At 39.8% G+C, this 17,454-nt stretch overlaps 1 protein-coding gene across 1 annotated transcript; it reads left to right on the top strand.

Annotated features, from left to right (window-relative positions):
• The first annotated feature begins 3,938 nt into the window (after positions 1–3,938).
• Positions 3,939–16,790, top strand: eef1akmt1 (EEF1A lysine methyltransferase 1). The gene is made up of 5 exons (XM_080197319.1): positions 3,939–4,009; positions 10,192–10,349; positions 11,707–11,789; positions 14,772–15,052; positions 16,468–16,790. Exons 2-5 carry the CDS (start codon positions 10,209–10,211, stop codon positions 16,605–16,607), a joined length of 645 nt encoding a protein of 214 aa, XP_080053445.1. The 5' UTR covers positions 3,939–4,009; positions 10,192–10,208; the 3' UTR covers positions 16,608–16,790.
• Positions 16,791–17,454: the final 664 nt, after the last annotated feature.

Here is a 17,454-nt window from a genome sequence, read left to right as displayed (position 1 = left end):
TAGTAATCAAGAGTTTTTCAAATAAAATGTATTTTAATACCTCCTTGCATTCAGTAATCAGTTGTGCTTCTGCATGCATTTGATACAGTCTCTAGCAGAAGACATTCCTTCTAAAGAATGGTGGTCACTGCCCTCCCTGGGTGTAACACCTTGGCATAATTCCTATGTTCATTAATAAAAAGATCATCTATGTGAAGTGTGGAGAGCTGTTGTCACTTCTAGAAAGGAAAAAAGGAGACCATCTTGTAGCATTCTTAGTGTAGAGCTTTCCATGATGGAAATATAGATTGGGACTTGGGAACCTTGTACCCTTGATGCACATAAATGACTGTCCCAGCAAGTTAAAACAATGAGGGTGCAATTACTTGCAGATGATCAGATGGATTACACAGTGGCAATTCTAGATCATATCAATTCACTACAAGATGAACTTCTGGAATTAAAGTGCTATGAATTGTATATTACCAACAAAAAAGATCTGCTGAGTTCTGTAATCAAATTGTCCAAACAGGTAGATACATAATTATACCTGGGGATTTGCCTTAAAAATAACTTGCGGGGGGGGCGGGTTCTACATTGTCAATGACATCTATATCAAAACAAGGTCTTTGCATTATCTTTGCAAAAAAAAATCAGAGCTGTATCTTGCCAACCATCTGTGTTCATCCAGTCCTGGTGTACACAAGTTGGTGTGGGTAGATGGGGGAAAGAAGCTTATATGATGAGTGCTCATCCCTCTTCAAAGATTTATAATGGGAGTCGGTACATCAAAGAAAATTGAAAAATAGACCAACCATGTGCTATAAAATATGGAATAGACTGGTGAGAATTGACAGGAATAAATACTTGCCTGGGCTTGCAAAATCTTATTGCCCTGGCTTGAGACAATTCACACCTCTTTAACCTGTGCTTAATCCTCTCTCCGCTTGCATTGTCTGTACCTATAAAGACTTGATTATCTGTTAAGACTCGCATTCCAACCATTATCTTGTAATTGAGTCTGTGTCTATACATGCCGTGTTTGTGAACTCAACTCTTGACTCACCTGATGAAGGGACAGTGCTCTGAAGGCTTGTACTACCAAATACACCTGTTGGACTTTAGAACATAAGAAATAGGAGCAGGAGTAGGCCATCTAGCCCTTCGAGCCTGCCCCGCCATTCAATAAGATCATGGCTGATCTGTCGTGGCTCAGTTCCACATTCCCGCCCTCTCCCCATAACCCTTAATCCCCTCGCTTATCAAAAACCCATCAACCTGCATCTTAAAAATATTTAGCGAGGCAGCCTCCACCACTTCAACGGGCAGAGAATTCCAGAGATTCACCACCCTTTAACTTGGTGTTGTGAGATTTCTTACTGTGCCTACCCCAGTCCAATGCTAGGATTATGATTGGTACAGACTTTGAGCTGAATTACCTCCTTTTGAACTATGTTTCTTATATGAATTTGTTTCTCAAATATTAACTATTACCTATCCACTGTTGTACCTTTCAATTAAGTTACCCAGTCTATCACAGCTATCTAACTCCTTACAACTATGTAGTTTCCTCTGTGTGTTTTAGGACCAGTGTTTCAGATCAGACTACTTCACTTTCTATTCCTATGAAGACCTGTGTCAGGGAATCAGGGAATCTGAAGGGCAAGCAGACAACTGGAGTTGAAACCCAAGATCAGCCATGATCGTATTAAAGGATAATGCAATATCAATGGGTCATATGATCTTCTCCTGTTTTTATTTGTTGTGAAGGGTAGTGCCCCTCAACACCATTGTACTGACTGTCATAGACCTCCTGTACTGTGATTCTGTAGGTAGTATATGGGTTTACAATCATTATGATATCCATTATGCTATCAAGAAGTGCTATGTGGAAAAAAAAAGCAGCAGTTACCCTGAGCTGCTCTACTTTATAATGTATAAATATACAAAAAAATGAAAAAATGCAAATGTTGAAATCTGAAACAGGAGTTCTGTTTGAAATAAAAGCAGGAAATACTAGAAAAGCTCAGTACGTCTGTGGAGAGAGAAAATGAATTAACATTTCAGTTCCAAATTACTCAGGCGCTGTTTCTCTCTCCACAGATACTATGGTGGCACAGTGATTAGCATTGCTGCCTCACAGTGCCAAGGACCCAGTTTGATTCCCAGCTTGGGTTGCCGTCTAGGTGGTGCTTGTAAGTTCTCCCGTGTCTGCATGGGTTTTCTCTGGGTGCTCCGGTTTCCTCCCACAGTCCAAAGACATGCTGGTTAGGTGAATTGGCTATAGTAAATTCTCCCCCAGTGTACCCGAACAAGTGCCGGAGTGTAGCATATATATATATTAGTCACAAGTAGGCTTACATTAACGCTGTCATGCAGTTACTATAATACTGTAATGCAGTTACTATAATACTGTAATGCAGTTACTATAATACTGTAATGCAGTTACTATTGTGAGAAATGCAGCTCACAGTCAAACAATTTAGTCGTCAAGTTCTGAAGAAGCAAGTTATTTTATTTAACGTTCTTGCAAGACTGGGTGTCCAAAAAAATAGGCACACCTTACATCGATTTGCAGCACATTTTAATACTTTTTTTTACAAGCATTGTAATGGCTTTGCAATGTGTTGTTCTCCCCTAATTGGTGGTCCTTGTCCCATCTATGTGTTGTCATTCCCCTATTGGCTCAAGGTGCCCCAAGTTTCCATCCCCTCTACTCCTCATCTAACAATGTCTCCTGTTATCACAAGAGTGCATTAGTAAACTCATCCGTCTTACCTAACACTGTTACATGTCCAGTTCAGATCGGCGGTAATCAATCTTTTGCCAACTTAATCACTGCTGTCCCGACTATCTCAGTGACCTTTTTCCCCTTTTGTGCTCAGTTGTAGAAACAACACATCTTGTATACCATTTGCTTTTACAACCTGGACCTCGTACATTCCTTCAGGATGTGGTGTATGCTTCACTGCACACCACACATCTGGTGTTATTCCTACACCACAGGCAGTTTCTTTATTGTCCCTGACTATTGCTCTGTTAGCAGCAGCGAATTTTACGTCCTATATTTGTGACTAAAATCACAGTTGTTTCCATAATGTGGGTTATCAATGTGCCTGACTATATCCAGTCTATCTAACTTTAGGCTGTTTTTCTATGGTGTTACAGATATGTGTTAACAGCATCTTTACCTGTTGCTCACACTATGCAGTTATATCTGACTAATATATACAATAGTCAGTTATTAGTTATTATAACATATTAGAAAGATCTGCTGGGATTTTCCAGCCTTTCTGTTTTTAGGATGGAAGAGATATAACTTTAGCTTTATTCATTCACTAATGTGAGGTATAGTTTATTGATTTTTAATTAATTTTCCCATTTCCCCCCAAATTTATTTGTTATTTATATACATGCAAAATCTGAGGAGAAAGAGATGTGCTTCCAGTGAGCATTTCTGCTATGTGAAAAAGAAAAACGCAAGGCTTTGAATAAAACTCTTCACTGGAAGCAGAACTTTTTCTTTCAGAAACGGCTGAGTTTCAGAAATTGAATTTTTCTAGTATTTTCTGTTTTTATTCCAAATTTCCAGCAACCCCCAGCATTTTGCTTTTACTTTTGTTTCTTCCAATCTTTGGCAAGCACCCAAATCTGAAAATTAGCCAGAACAGAAATCCAATTGAGGGCATTAGAAAAAAATCCTCATTTGTAAACATTCATTTGATTTTCGCCTCTATTTTAAACACACTAGTTCTATTCTCCCCGGCTGCGTTATTGTTCTTTGGTAACCAGTTCCTTGGAAATGTATTTTGTCCTCTTTTTTGAGGGGTGGGGGAGGAGAAGAATCCCGAAGATAAATAAGCACAACCTGGCTAATCTGGTCTCACCTTCTCAGACCCTTCAGCCTCACCTGGCGCTGACCTTTCACCCTGCCAATCTGATGGACACTTCCGGGTTAACGTTGCGTGCGTCATCATGTCACTTCCTCTATCGCCATGTTGTGGTTCGAATGTCAGTGCCCGGGTGTTGTGTGAGTATGAGCTGCTCCAGCTTTTGGACTCGCTCCTCTGTTCCTGGGGGTTTCGTTGTGAATTAAATAAAGGCGGCGAGGTGGTAGGAGTTGTGTCTCAATTTTTTATACTGTGAGGTGGACACAGTGCTGGAAATGCTCAGCTGCTTTGGACACAGGAGCGGAGTTGAACTGGAAGCTTTACTTATTATTGTCACAAATAGGTTACATTAACGCTGCAATGAAGTTACTGTGAAAATCCCTTAATGGCCACACTCTGGCACCTGTTCAGCTACTCTGAGGGAGAATTTAGCAGGGCCAGTGCGCCTAACCAACATGTCTTTCGGATTGTGGGAGGAAACCAGGGCACCTGGAGGAAACCCATTCAGAGATGGGGAGAAAGTGCAAACTCCGCACAGACAGTGACCCAAGCTGGGAATCAAACACAGATCCCTGGAGCTGTGAAGTGGCAGTGCTAAACACTGTACTGCTCAGGGAGCAAGTATAAAAACCATTTTATAAACTGGTGCAATCCAATCCTCCAGTTCTGATGACAGGGTCATCGCAAACAGCTGTTTTGCTTCTGCCACAGACTTTGCCTGACTTGCTGAGTGTTTCCAGCATTTTCTATTTTTTTTATCATTGAAGAAAAAGACTCCTTCGCATGCAGTGAAACATCCAGAGGGAGGCAGTGTCTATCTGGAGCTTAGTCCATCCAACTGGTTTAGTGATGTAAATCAAGATTTGTATGGCTACAACATTAAAGCAATATATCACAGATGATGGAAATTTGAAATAAAAACACAAGTGCTGGAAACCTCTCAGTTTTGGCAACATCTGTGGAGGGGGAAACCGAGTTAATGTTCCAAGTGGAACATACACTTTGAGAACTGCAGAAAAGTAGAAATACAATGAGTGTTATGTCATTAAAAGATGGGGAAAACAGAAAGGAAAGGATAGATGGTGGGATATAATTGTGAATGGCAAAATAATGAACAGCTCTGTCCAAAAGCAAAAAGACATGACGCAGACTGGCAAATGGCAAAAGAAAACCAAAATCATCATGGGGGACAAAGTTCACGGGACATTGCTATCCTCAGCCTGCTGCAGTGTTTCAATTAAGCTCAGTAAAAGCATGAGGAACAGTGGCTCATCTTCTGGTGCAAACTTTACAGCCTTCTGGACTCAACATTGAGTTCAACAATTTCAGACTATGACGGAAAGAGAAGATTGGGAAAGGAGTCCCAAGCTAGGCAACTGAAGGCATGGCCACCCAATGGTGGAGCAGTTAAAATTGGGGAAGTTCAAGAAGGCAGAATTTGATAGGCACAGTGGAATGTTGAGAAGGATAAGTTTACAGAGTTATGGAGGGTCAAGGCCAGGGAGGGATTTAAAAGGTAGGATGAGAGTTGTAAAATTTTATTCTTATCAACTTTTTGAAGGCCCTTTGCTTATTTTTAAAACCTTTCCAACCCTCCAATATATGATAATGGTTTGTAATATTTGAAGTCATTTCTTTAAACTTTCTACTATTCTAATCTCCTCAGTAGGCCACTTGAATTTTTGTTTAATAGAATGTATTTTTGTTGAACATTTTGAATTATTTCTGTAAATATTTCCCATTGTTTATTTATTGTCATCACTTTTGCCTTATCAATCTTAGCCCGCTCTCACCTCATACCTATGTAATTTGCTTTAAGATTTTTGCTGGTGACTGGAGTATGCCTTTTCAAAGGTAATGTGAAATTCCAATTGAATTATGATCACTATTTCTCATTGAATATTTTATTAATTAGCCCTGCCTCATTACACAATGCTAGATCTAAAATAGTTCCAATGTCTTCCTGGTTTTACAACATACAGCTCTAGGAAACCATGAAAACAGAGCCAATGTAGCTTCGTGAGTACAGGGTTGGTAGGTCGCTGCGAGCGAGGACATAGTTTTAGGTGAACTCGAGTTTGTAGAGGGAAGAATATGGGTGGCTAGCTGAAGTATGTTGGATATAAAATCAATGAAACGAATGAGAATTTCAGTCACAGGCACATAATTGGATGACGTTAAAGCAGTATTGAGGGAAATGAGGCAAAGCTGCGCAAATGGAGTTAGGTTGCAGATCAACCATGATTCCATTGAATGGTGGAACAAACGCATTGAATCATAAATTTCACTGTCCTTCGATATGTTCTCTCTCTTGATCCTGTTGCTTTTGATTAGAGAGCAACTTGGATTCCACCTCAATTAATCAATTAGAGAGTGGTTTTGCCCACAATGAGAAGAAGTCAATGCAAGAAGAGAAACATCAGCAAAACCAGAGTTGCAAGAGAGACAGGGACAAAGTAGTAGTTCTGGAGCTAAATGCTTTTATTCCTGTTCCTTCCTATTCCTAGGTGAAAATAGGTGGTCTTGCTGATGTGGTTGGATTTCGTCTTGGGACCAAATATGCAAACAGCCTTAGAAACTTGCCATGGAGAGGGAGTCAGTGGCCAGAGAACAGAGCTTGTAGCTGAGATCAAAGACAATAAATGTGATCTTCCCAATATTTACTTGGAGGAAATTTCTGCTCATCCAGTACTTGGTGCCTGATTAGCATTCTGATAACTTAGCGTCAATAAGATAGATGCACTAATGGCACAAATTGAAGTAAATGGTTTGGATCTAATTTCCATTACAGAATTGGTTACAAGGTGATGAAGATTGGGAAATAAACATTTCAGGAGACGTAAAAGATAACAGAATTGCAAAGGAGGAGAGTTACTCCTGATTGTAAAAGATCTTACAGTACATCAGTGAGAAAAGATCCTGGCTCAGTGAATCAAGAATAAAGTCAGTATTGGTGAAGTTTAGGAATGGAAAGATGAGATGGGGCAGTTTATAGACCCACCCCCCAATGGTAGTTATACTGTTGGATAGAGCATTAAACAATAAATTATTGGAATTTATAGCAAAGGCAATGTAATAGTTTTTGGGGAGTTTAGTCTTCATAGAGAATGTCCTAACCAGATTTGCATTGGTGGCTTGGATTATGAGTCTATAGACAGTTTTCATGATGGTTTCCTGGAGCCGTATGTTGTGAAACCAGGAAGAGATTAGAACTATTTTACATCTAGCATTATGTGATGAGACGGGGCTAATTAATAAAATATTCAATGAGAAATAATGATCATAATTCAATTGGAATTTCAATTACCTTTGAAAAGGCAAACTCCAGTCACCAACAAAAATCTTAAAGCAAATTACATAGGTATGAGGCGAGAACTGGCTAAGATTGATAAGGCAAATAAACTAAAAGTGATGACAATAAATAAACAGTGGGAAATATTTACAGAAATAATTCAAATGTTCAACAAAAATACATTCTATTAAAAAAACAAAAATTCAAGTGGCCTACTGAGGAGGTTAGAATAGTAGAAAGTTTAAAGAAATGACTTTAAATATTACAAACCATAGTCATAAGTTGGAGGGTTGGAAATGTTTTAAAAATAATCAAAGGGCCTTCAAAAAGTTGATAAGAATAAAATTAGAATACTAGAGTCAACTAACCAAGAATATAAAAAAAAGTTTGTAGGAGCTTTTAAACATCTATGAAAAGGAAAAGAGTCGCGAAAATTAACCTTGGTCCCATAGAAGCAGAGACATTGGACAAATATTTTTTGTCTGTCTTCATAGTAGAAGTCACAAGTTAGGTAACGGAAATAGAGAGTAATCTAGGGGCTAATAAATGTAAGGAAATTAAGGTAATTAACATCGGCAGAGAAAAAGTACTGAAGAAATGCAAGGGACTTAAAGCCCACGAATCCCAAGAGCAGGATAACCATCCTAAGGTTCTGAAAATGATAGCTGTCAAGATAGTGTTGCAGGATGCGCTGGCTATGGTTTCCAAAATTCTTTAGATTCTGTAAAGGTCCCACCAGATTAGAAGTTAATAAAATTCTATTCAAGAAATGAAGGAGCGAGAAACAGGGAACTACCAGCCATTTACCCTGACATCAATTCTAAGGAAAGTGCTGGAATCTATTATTAAGGAAGTCTTAACAATGCGTTTAGTAAAGCACAACATGATTAAAACAAGTCAACATTGTTTAATAAATTTGTTAAACCTTTTGTAAAAGTTTTTTGGGATGGAACTAATAGGTAGATAAAGGGAGCCATGTAATATACTTGGATTTCCAAAAAACATTTGATAAATTGCCATATATGAGATTTAAATGCAAAATGAAGGCTCATGGAGTTGGGGGGTAATATATTCACAAGGGTAGAGGATTGGTTAATGGGCAAAAAGCAGAGATTAGGGATAAAGTTGGCAGGCTGTGACTTGTGGAGTGCCACAAGGATCAGCGCTGGAGCCTCAGCTGTTTACAAACAATATTACTCACTTGGATGAAGAGACAGAGGGTAATGTATCTAACTTTGCTGATGATATAAAGCTATGTGGGAATGCAATTTGTGAGGAGTGCGCAAAGAGATTGTAAAAAGATATAGACTGGTTAAGTGAGTGGGTAGCGATTTGGCAGATGCAGTGTAACGTGGGGAGGCGTGCCTTTGTTGAATATGTTTAAGACTGAGACAGAGAATTCTTGATCTCTCAGGAGATCAAGAAATCAGGTGGGAAAGTGAATTGAACTAGAATTCCTACAGTAGAGGAAGGCCATTCAGCCCATCAGGTCTGCACCGACCACAATCCCACTCAGGCCCTACCCCCATATCCACCCACTCATCCCTCTAACTTATGCATCTCAGGACACTAAGGGCAATTTTAGCATAGTCAATCAACCTAACCTGCACATCTTTGGACTCTGGGAGGAAACCCACACAGGCACGAGGAGAATGTGCAAACTCCACACAGACAGTGACCCAAGTCAGGAATCGAACACAGGTCCCTAGAGCTGTGAAGCAGCAGTGCTAACCACTGTGCTACAGTGGAGTTGAAGTCCAAGACCAGCCATGATCATATTGAACAGTGGGGCAAGCTTGATAAGCTATGTGGTCCACTCCTGCTTCTATTTGTTATGTTGTGATGATGGAGGAGTCGAGACAAGTGCTAGTGAGGTAGAGCAGGATGCTATATGAAAACAAATGCTTTTATGGATGATGTGACCAAGGAAAAACATGTATATTAAAAAATAGGAAGGGACCAAAGAATAGACCCTTGGGGGACACCAGAGATAATGATGTGGGAGCAGGGAGAGAAACTCTTGCGGATAATACTGATTAGATAGACAATAATGGAGGCAAGTGGATGCAGTCACGCTCAGCTGGGCAGAGGTGTAGAGGCATTGCAGGAAGTGATTAACCATGTCAAAAACTGCTGATATATTGAGAAAGATAGTTTATCACACACACAAAGGATTTAATGTGTGAGCTTGATATGAGCCATGTTGGTACAGCAGCAAGAACATAAGAAATAGGAGCAGGAGTAGGCCATCTAGCCCTTCGAGCCTGCCCCGCCATTCAATAAGATCATGGCTGATCTGAAGTGGCTCAGTTCCACGGCTTATTAGCATGTGCAGAGCATTTTCAGTCTCTGTTCTCTTTTGTCGTAAAGTCTCAGATACAACTCTCGCCACGATTCATACTCCTGAGGCTTCTCACTTTTGAAATCCTTCTTACAATGCTTCATCCATAAATGGTCAGTCTGTTCAATAAAACCCAGGTTACATTCCTCAATTCGAAAGAGTTGTGCTGGAGTACATCATTCAAGAACTGGTTCAATAATTTCAAATGGCACCCCACCTACTTCATGAATGGAATCAACGTTGTTCCGGAGGACTCGAATGCACTGCTCATACAGAGACATCACCTTCAAAATATTTCTTGTTTTTGAGCCAGAGTCCACTTGCATTTTACAGTGTAATCTCTGACCAGTAAACTCCACGGAACTATCAGAGACAGGACAGGAAACTGACTGGATGGACTCAAGCCTGAGAAATTTAGGAAGCAACAACACATTTAAAGTTAAAAATTTTAACCATTCAAGGAGTTTGGAGAGGAAAGGGAAGTTGGAAATGAAGCAGTGATGGCAGGGTCAGGCATTGTTTTTTGAGGTGAGAGGTGATGATGGCAGATTTAGGGGAGAGAGGGACAGAACGGTGAGGAGGGAGAACCAATAACCATATCACCTAACACTGGAGCCAGGAAGGGAAGTTGGGAATTTGTTAAAATGTATTACTTGATAGATATTATAGATCCTTTTGATTTGTTTCAGGATAATTTGCTGTCAGAATGAGTGACAGTGATAATGATGATGACACTCAGTTGTCAGTTTATGCTTTGGCTGCCCTGCAAGAATTCCAGCTGGATCAACAGAAGAAGCAATATGCAGGATTCAATAATTATATTGTTGGGTCCATTGAAGAAGACTGGGTAAAATACTATTTTGTATTTGGCTGTTTATTTCTGAAATATAGCTGGAGCAATATTGTTCATGTAGCATTTTCTGGCTTAGCTTGGTAGACTCTGTTGTCAGTAGGATTTTGTTTAAGTATAATGACAGGCTGCTGAATAGTGCAAAGCACAAAATGCTGTTAATCTGTACTAATTATAGCCTAACTTATGGTGGTCTCCTAGGATAACTGTTGTAGATATCTCTCAGAGATAGATTAAAGCAAGTTGTTGGGAATCAGAGTAAACTTTACTCCATGTGCAACCATTTACCTAAATATGTTTGATGCTAAGTTTTAGTGGATAAAGTTGATAAGTGTTAAAATTCTCCAGGACCTTCATCAAAATAAAAATACTTTAAACAATTACTTGCGTTCAAGATAAAATATCCTGAGCCTTACTAAATATTAAAATAAGTCTCCCATTTTCTCTAAATGTTTATTTTCTAAAGATCTCTTAAAGCTACCAGCTCTGTGCCACTAAAAATATTATTGTTTGCACAGAAAATAAATACTTGGAGGAACATGAAGCTCATTTAAAGTGTCTTGCTTTTTTCATTTGTATCTATTGTTTCAATGGCTGAGCCATAGCCCAATAATTTCCAAGTACTGGTGCTAAAAGATCAGGAATCACTGCTAATTCGGGAAAATATTTAAGTTTTTTTTAAGTTCTACTTATTAGTCACAAGTAAGGCTTATGTTAACACTGCAATGAAGTTACTGTCAAATTTCTAAGGAGATAATTAATAGAGATTTTCAAAATTATGAGTAGGGAGAGAGAAACCGTTTTCAGGGTCTGGAGAATTGGTAACCAGAGGAGACAGATTTATAATCATTGGCAAAAGAAATCCAGGGCGTGTTTGTACTCTTGAGTTGTTATGGTCGAGAGAACATCACCTAAAGGTGATGAAGTCAGATTCAGTTGTAACATTCAAAAGGAAATTAAATGTTTGCTTAAAAAAGGAAACATATGCAAGGTTCTATGGGAAGACAGAAAGGGCCATCAAGACACAATGGGGTGAATGGCAGTATAATTCTGTGACTGCTGTCTGTACAATGTAGCAAGTTTTGCAAATTCTTCTGAACATTTTCTTTTGCATGCATACTGAGATGATTTTCTTGATAGTTTTTATTTTAAGTTAACTTCTTTGGATATGATTTCATAGAATATCTTTAGCTGATACATCCAACTTTGATCATTATTTGAAAATAATTGTGGATATTGGGATGTTTGCACAGAATGATAGTTTAGAATGTTGTTTTATTTTACTGCATAATGCAACTTTTAAATAAAGCTACTGACTAGTTATGTTGCTAAATTTCTGAAATTATTTTTCTAGCAATTAAGCCAGTTTTGGTACAATGATGAAACAGCTCTACGGCTAGCCCAGGAGGCAATTGAAGTTGCAGGAAGTGACGGCAGGTATATATATTCTTTCAGCTGTACAGGTAACTTAATGTTTCTCAGGTATCTTATTTAAATGAAGAAGCAAACTTAAGTTCATGTAAGACGTAGCTGGGACATGTGAATTAGGAAACTTTTGTATTCAATTCCTGATACTGTGTACGAATAGTTGACCTCAGCCAGAATGAAGCAAAGATCTATAGAATCTCTACAGTGCAACAGGAGACCATGTGGCCCATTGAGTCTGTACCAACTCTTTGGAAGAACATTCCACTCAGGCCCATCCTCCCTCTCTATCCCTGTAACCCTGTGCACTTACCATAGCTAATCCACCTAACCTGCACAATGTGGGAGGAAACCAGAGCACCTGGCGGGAAACCCACGCAAACATGGTGAGACTATGCAAACTCTACTCAGTGACCTCATTTGGACAATGAGTCGGGTCAGGTGGTTGAGGTTGCAGTAGGTGAACATGTGGCTAATAGTGACCACAACTCTGTCTACTTTAGGATACTAATAGAAAAAGATGAGTGCTGTCCTAAGGGGAGGGTGCTAAATTGGGGGAAGGCTAGATACAGCCAGATTAGGCAGGAGCTTAGGGATACAGACTGGGATAGGCTGTTGGAGGGCAAGTCCACGTTAGGTATGTGGGAGTCTTTCAAGGGAAAACTGAAATGGGTGCAGGAAAGGCATGTGCCGGTTAGGAGGAAGGATGGGAAAGGTAGGATTAGAGAGCCGTGGATTACTAGAGATATTGAGGACTTGGTCAGGAAAAAACGAGAGGCGTATGTTAGGTCTAAGCAACTGGGAATGGAGAGAGCGTTGGAGGAGTACAGAGAGAGTAGGAGGGATCTCAAAAGGGGAGTTAGGAGGGCAAAAAGGGGGCATGAAATGGCTTTGGCAGGTAGGATTAAGGAAAATCCAAAGGCGTTTTATTCCTATGTTAGAAACAAAAGGGTGGCTAGGGGAACAATTGGTCCCCTCAGGAACAGAGGAGGGGAATTGTGCTTAGGGAGATCCTGAATGAATACTTTGCGTCGGTATTCATGAAGGAGAGGGGCTTGATGTCTGGTACGGTCTTCGAGGGAGCTTTAGACCAATTGAAGGAACTATCGATTACGAGGGAAGAAGTGTTAGGGCTTTTAGGTAGCATTAAAACTGATAAATCTCCGGGGCCAGATGGCATTTATCCAAGGCTGCTTAGGGAGGCGAGAGATGAAATTGCTGGGCCTCTGACGTGAATCTTTGTTTCTTTGGACACAGGTGAGGTCCCAGAGGACTGGAGGATAGCAAACGTGGTACTATTGTTTAAAAAGGGTAGGAGGGATAACCCTGGTAACTATAGGCCAGTGGGTTTGACGTCAGTGGTAGGCAAGTTGATGGAGAGGATTCTTAGGGATAGGATGTATGAGCACTTAGAGCGTTGCAATCTGATTAAGGATACACAGCATGGCTTTGTAAATGGGAAGTCTTGCCTTACGAATCTGGTAGAACTTTTTGAGGAGGTGACAAAAACGGTCGATGAAGGACGAGCCGTTGATGTTGTCTATATGGATTTCAGTAAGGCGTTTGACAAAGTCCCTCATGGTAGGTTGGTAGAAAAGATTAAGGCTCATGGGATACAAGGCCAGGTATCTTGATGGGTTGAGAACTGGCTTGCTAAGAAGAGGCAGAGAGTAGTGGTGGAAGGGTCCTTTTCTAGCTGGAGGTCTGTTACTAGTGGTGTGCCGCAGGGCTCAGTACTGGGACCTCTTCTCTTTGTAGATGTGCTATTAGGCTGATTGGAGGTAATAAATTGTCCCTAAATTAGTTTCCCTCAATGTGGAATGCCATAAACAATAGATAAGGGTCATGGGTGGAGGGGGGGGACTGGTAATGTTAAAATGGCGGCGCGGGCTCGTTGGGCCGAAGGGCCTGTTTCCCGGGTTGTTTTTGTTCTTTGAAGCCAGAATCAAACTTGCGTCCTTGGCATTGTGAAGCAGCAGTGCTAACCACTGTGCCACCGTGCTGCCCCATTGACACAGCATCTATGATTTAAAGAGATGAATATTATGCTGATCCCTATCCTGGCCCCAGTGTTGGAAATGTTGATATTGAGTGAGGGCAGGATTGGGATTAAATCTGATGTTTCCATCAGGTAATCCTGCCAATACTCATCATTGAGGCTCATGCTGAAGAATAACAACTTGATTGGGGTACTATTGGATAGCATGGCTGATAGAACCAGACAACAACAAAAAACTGGTGTCAACAGCAAAAAAGGGAAGAAATAATTTCAAAGCAAAATGATTCAAACAAAAGGAACTGTGTCATCAGTGTGCAAACAATGCATATTGTTATAGTCTGGGCAAATTGAGTTTGGTTGAAGTATTTGACTGTGAGTGACAACACAGCAGAGCTCATTTTTGTCCCCACCCAGTATCCACATTTTTTATAAGAGTTTGCTGGTTTATGATCAGCATTAGGACATAGACCCAAATTAGGTCAGCCTAGCTGAAACTGCCTAACTCAAATCTACACATAGGGCTTTCATGGTTTTTATGGCTCAGCACTATACTCAAGTATAATAATCTTCAGAACTATCTAACCCTAGGCATGCAAATTCCTTCCAGGTTTTTGCAGCCTCAGCCAATTTTGTTATGTACTTGGGTGAAACTTCCCACCAAGTCTTGGAAACCGAACCACTCCATTCTTCAAGCTGAGTGGACGAACATAATTTGGGGTGAAACAATGTGCTACCACTACTCAGTGACCCAGAGCAGCACTCATTGCAGCACCAGAAACGTCAGAAAAATAGAACCACTTGAAGAAAAGCTGGTACTTCTGTAAGCGCCAGTTTTCTTTCTATTTGTCTGGGTCACTGGTGAAACTCCAAAAAAATATGAATTAAAGAATTCCAAACTCTCTGTAGCACCTTATGATTGAAGCTCAAAATGTCAAGTCATTTACAGAAGTGAAATATTGAAGTATTGTTATTTATTCATGTACTTCCTATTTCAGAATAGCCTGCATCAGTACCCCAAGTGTCTATCAGAAACTGAAGCAGCTTTGGAATGGAGAGTTCACTGCTATTCTGTTGGAGTATGACAGGCGGTTTTCAGTTTATGGAAAGGAGTTTGTTTTCTACGACTATAACTACCCAATGAATTTACATGACGATCTCCAACCTCACAGTTGTGATATAGTGATAGTCGACCCACCCTACCTTTCAGAAGAGTGTCTCAGCAAAATAGCACTAACAGTCAAATATCTAACAAAAGGAAAGATTCTTCTTTGTACTGGTATGTGGACATCTCTCAGTCTGTTGTGTCCATAGAAAATCATTCATCAACTTTTAGCAGTTAATGATAAATGAAAGTTGGATAATGAAGGAATATGTATATAAGTTTATTGATTGCACTTTTTTGATGAGTCTACAGTCATTGATTCTATTGAGGGTAGTGTTGTAAATCAGATTTAAGGCAACTCATTGGTTGTTGGTTCCTGCACTTTTTTAAGATAAGGTAGTGGCCTGGATTTTGTGGTAGAAATGACGGCGAGATTACGCCACTGTAACCAGCAGCAACTTTAGGAGAGACACGAGCGTAGAATAACATAGAAATCCAATAGACCACAACAGAGTTGGTAGAAATTCAACTTTTATCTTCACCGTGAGGACACCCTGCAATGGGTAGTATGGCACTATCACTTGCTAAGTGGGGCAGGTTTAATAGCCAAACACCTGGTGCACAATACTTCAATGGTACCTTCAGGAATAGGATATAACAGCACATCCTTCATATCTTAATCATCATCAAGCCAGGAGACCAGTCCTGGTTCAATGTCGAATGTTGAAGGCCATGTCAAGAGTAGTAATGAGTTTGCTGCTCCCCTACTTTCAGAACTTTAATCTGAAATGCTTTTGTTGATTTTTTTTGTACTTGCTGTCTTCTGTACTCTCATCTTTACTGGTCTAATGGTTGATTTATTCCCCCTCCTCTTTCCCCTTCACTGAGTGTCCAAGCCTTCAGCCACTCTTTGCACTCGAGAACTCTTAAACTTCATCCTGCCCCGCTTTCTAAAATCTCCTGGAAACTTACATCTTTGATTGAGCTATTGGTCACCTTTAACCTCTCCCAAGTTCCTGTGCAGTGTTCACAGTTAATTCTAAGAAATAATAAAAACAGAAAATGCTGGATGAACTCAGCAGGTCGGGCAACATCTGTGGAGAAAAACAGAGTTAAAGTTTCAGATGTTTCCTTCTCAGATGTGCCTTGTGATGTTTCATTATTTGAAACGCTTTATATAAATACGAAGTTTATAAGTTAATGGTTGAATGAGTCAGTAATGTGCCAAGAACAGAAAAGTCCTAGATTTCACCCTGCTTTCTTTGTCTTTGTTTATTTAGTTGGTCTTAACTGATGTCATCTGGGGTTGTGTTGAGAATGCTCCAGTTGGATCGTGGCCCATAGTTAGAAAATGGGAGAGATTAGCCAGGATTCCCACTTGGCTTTGATGCTTTCAGCAATTAAGTAGTTTATCAAAATTCTTAAAGCCGAAGGCTTGGACACATGGTGAAGGGGAAATACATCACTCATTAGACCAGAAAAGATGAGTGTGCAGAACACAGAGCTTAAGATGACTGTAGGGTCTAGGCTCAGGCCTGTCACTTGGGTAAGTAATTATTTATAATAATATTTGAATTTCTCTATTTCAGGTGCAATTATGGAAGACCTAGCAGCAAAGTTACTGTCAGTGAAAATGTGCAAATTTCTCCCAGAACACAATAGGAACTTAGCAAATGAATTTCGTTGTTACGTAAACTATGAGTCCAGGTTAGATTTGGATTCCATTTAAGCATTTAAGAATGAAAAATTAATGGCTGTGTTGTACATTAATTGGAAATACCCTATTTTCAAACAAATTCTGAGGCTATGTCCTAAATATTGATACATGGCCTGTCATAATGTATTAAGTTAGCTCACAACCCAGATTTGTGCTGTTGCAATTTATTCCACAAATAAATATTTTGAAAACTGATATATCTTGCCAGTTGTCCATTCAGCAGCTTCATTGCAACTATCAGTTAAACTTCTATAACTCCCAGATTTGCTTAGGGCTTTCTGTATTCATTTCTCTGCTAACATTTGATCTATCCCATTTGAATGACATGTGCCATATCCACATTGCATCAGTGCTGTCACACAAATGCAGCAACAAAACTGTGGCTCTATTTTATGAATTATAATGCTGTGCTGGATCTTTCTAAAAATATGCACAATTAAAAATAATGGACATGGGAAACTTCAAACTACAGTTCTTGCTGAGTAGTATAGGATTGAATAGTGTTCTTATCACCACATTCCTAGATGCTGACACTCAAAAGTGAGGAAAAAGATTTCTGTAATGACTTGATTCATCGACTATTCTTTCTAGACCCTCCTCATAGGACTTGGATGAGAAAATAGGAGGCATAGTTAGTAATTTTGCAGATGACACCAAGATTGGAGGCACAGTGGACAGTGAAGAAAATTATCTCTGATTGCAATGGGATCTTGATCAATTGGGCACTGGGCTGACAAATGGCAGATGGCATTTAATTTTGATAAATGCAAGGCAATGCATTTTGTTTGATTGAACAAGGGCAGGACTTAATTAATGGTATGGCATTGGGGAGAGTTACAGAACAAAGATTTACATGTTC

This window comes from Carcharhinus amblyrhynchos, chromosome 10 (assembly GCF_965287045.1).
Source record: "Carcharhinus amblyrhynchos chromosome 10, sCarAmb.v2.hapA, whole genome shotgun sequence".
NCBI classification, from domain to species: Eukaryota; Metazoa; Chordata; class Chondrichthyes; order Carcharhiniformes; family Carcharhinidae; genus Carcharhinus; species Carcharhinus amblyrhynchos.
Note: the sequence above shows the minus strand (reverse complement) of the source record. Positions and strands in the feature narration are given on the sequence as shown.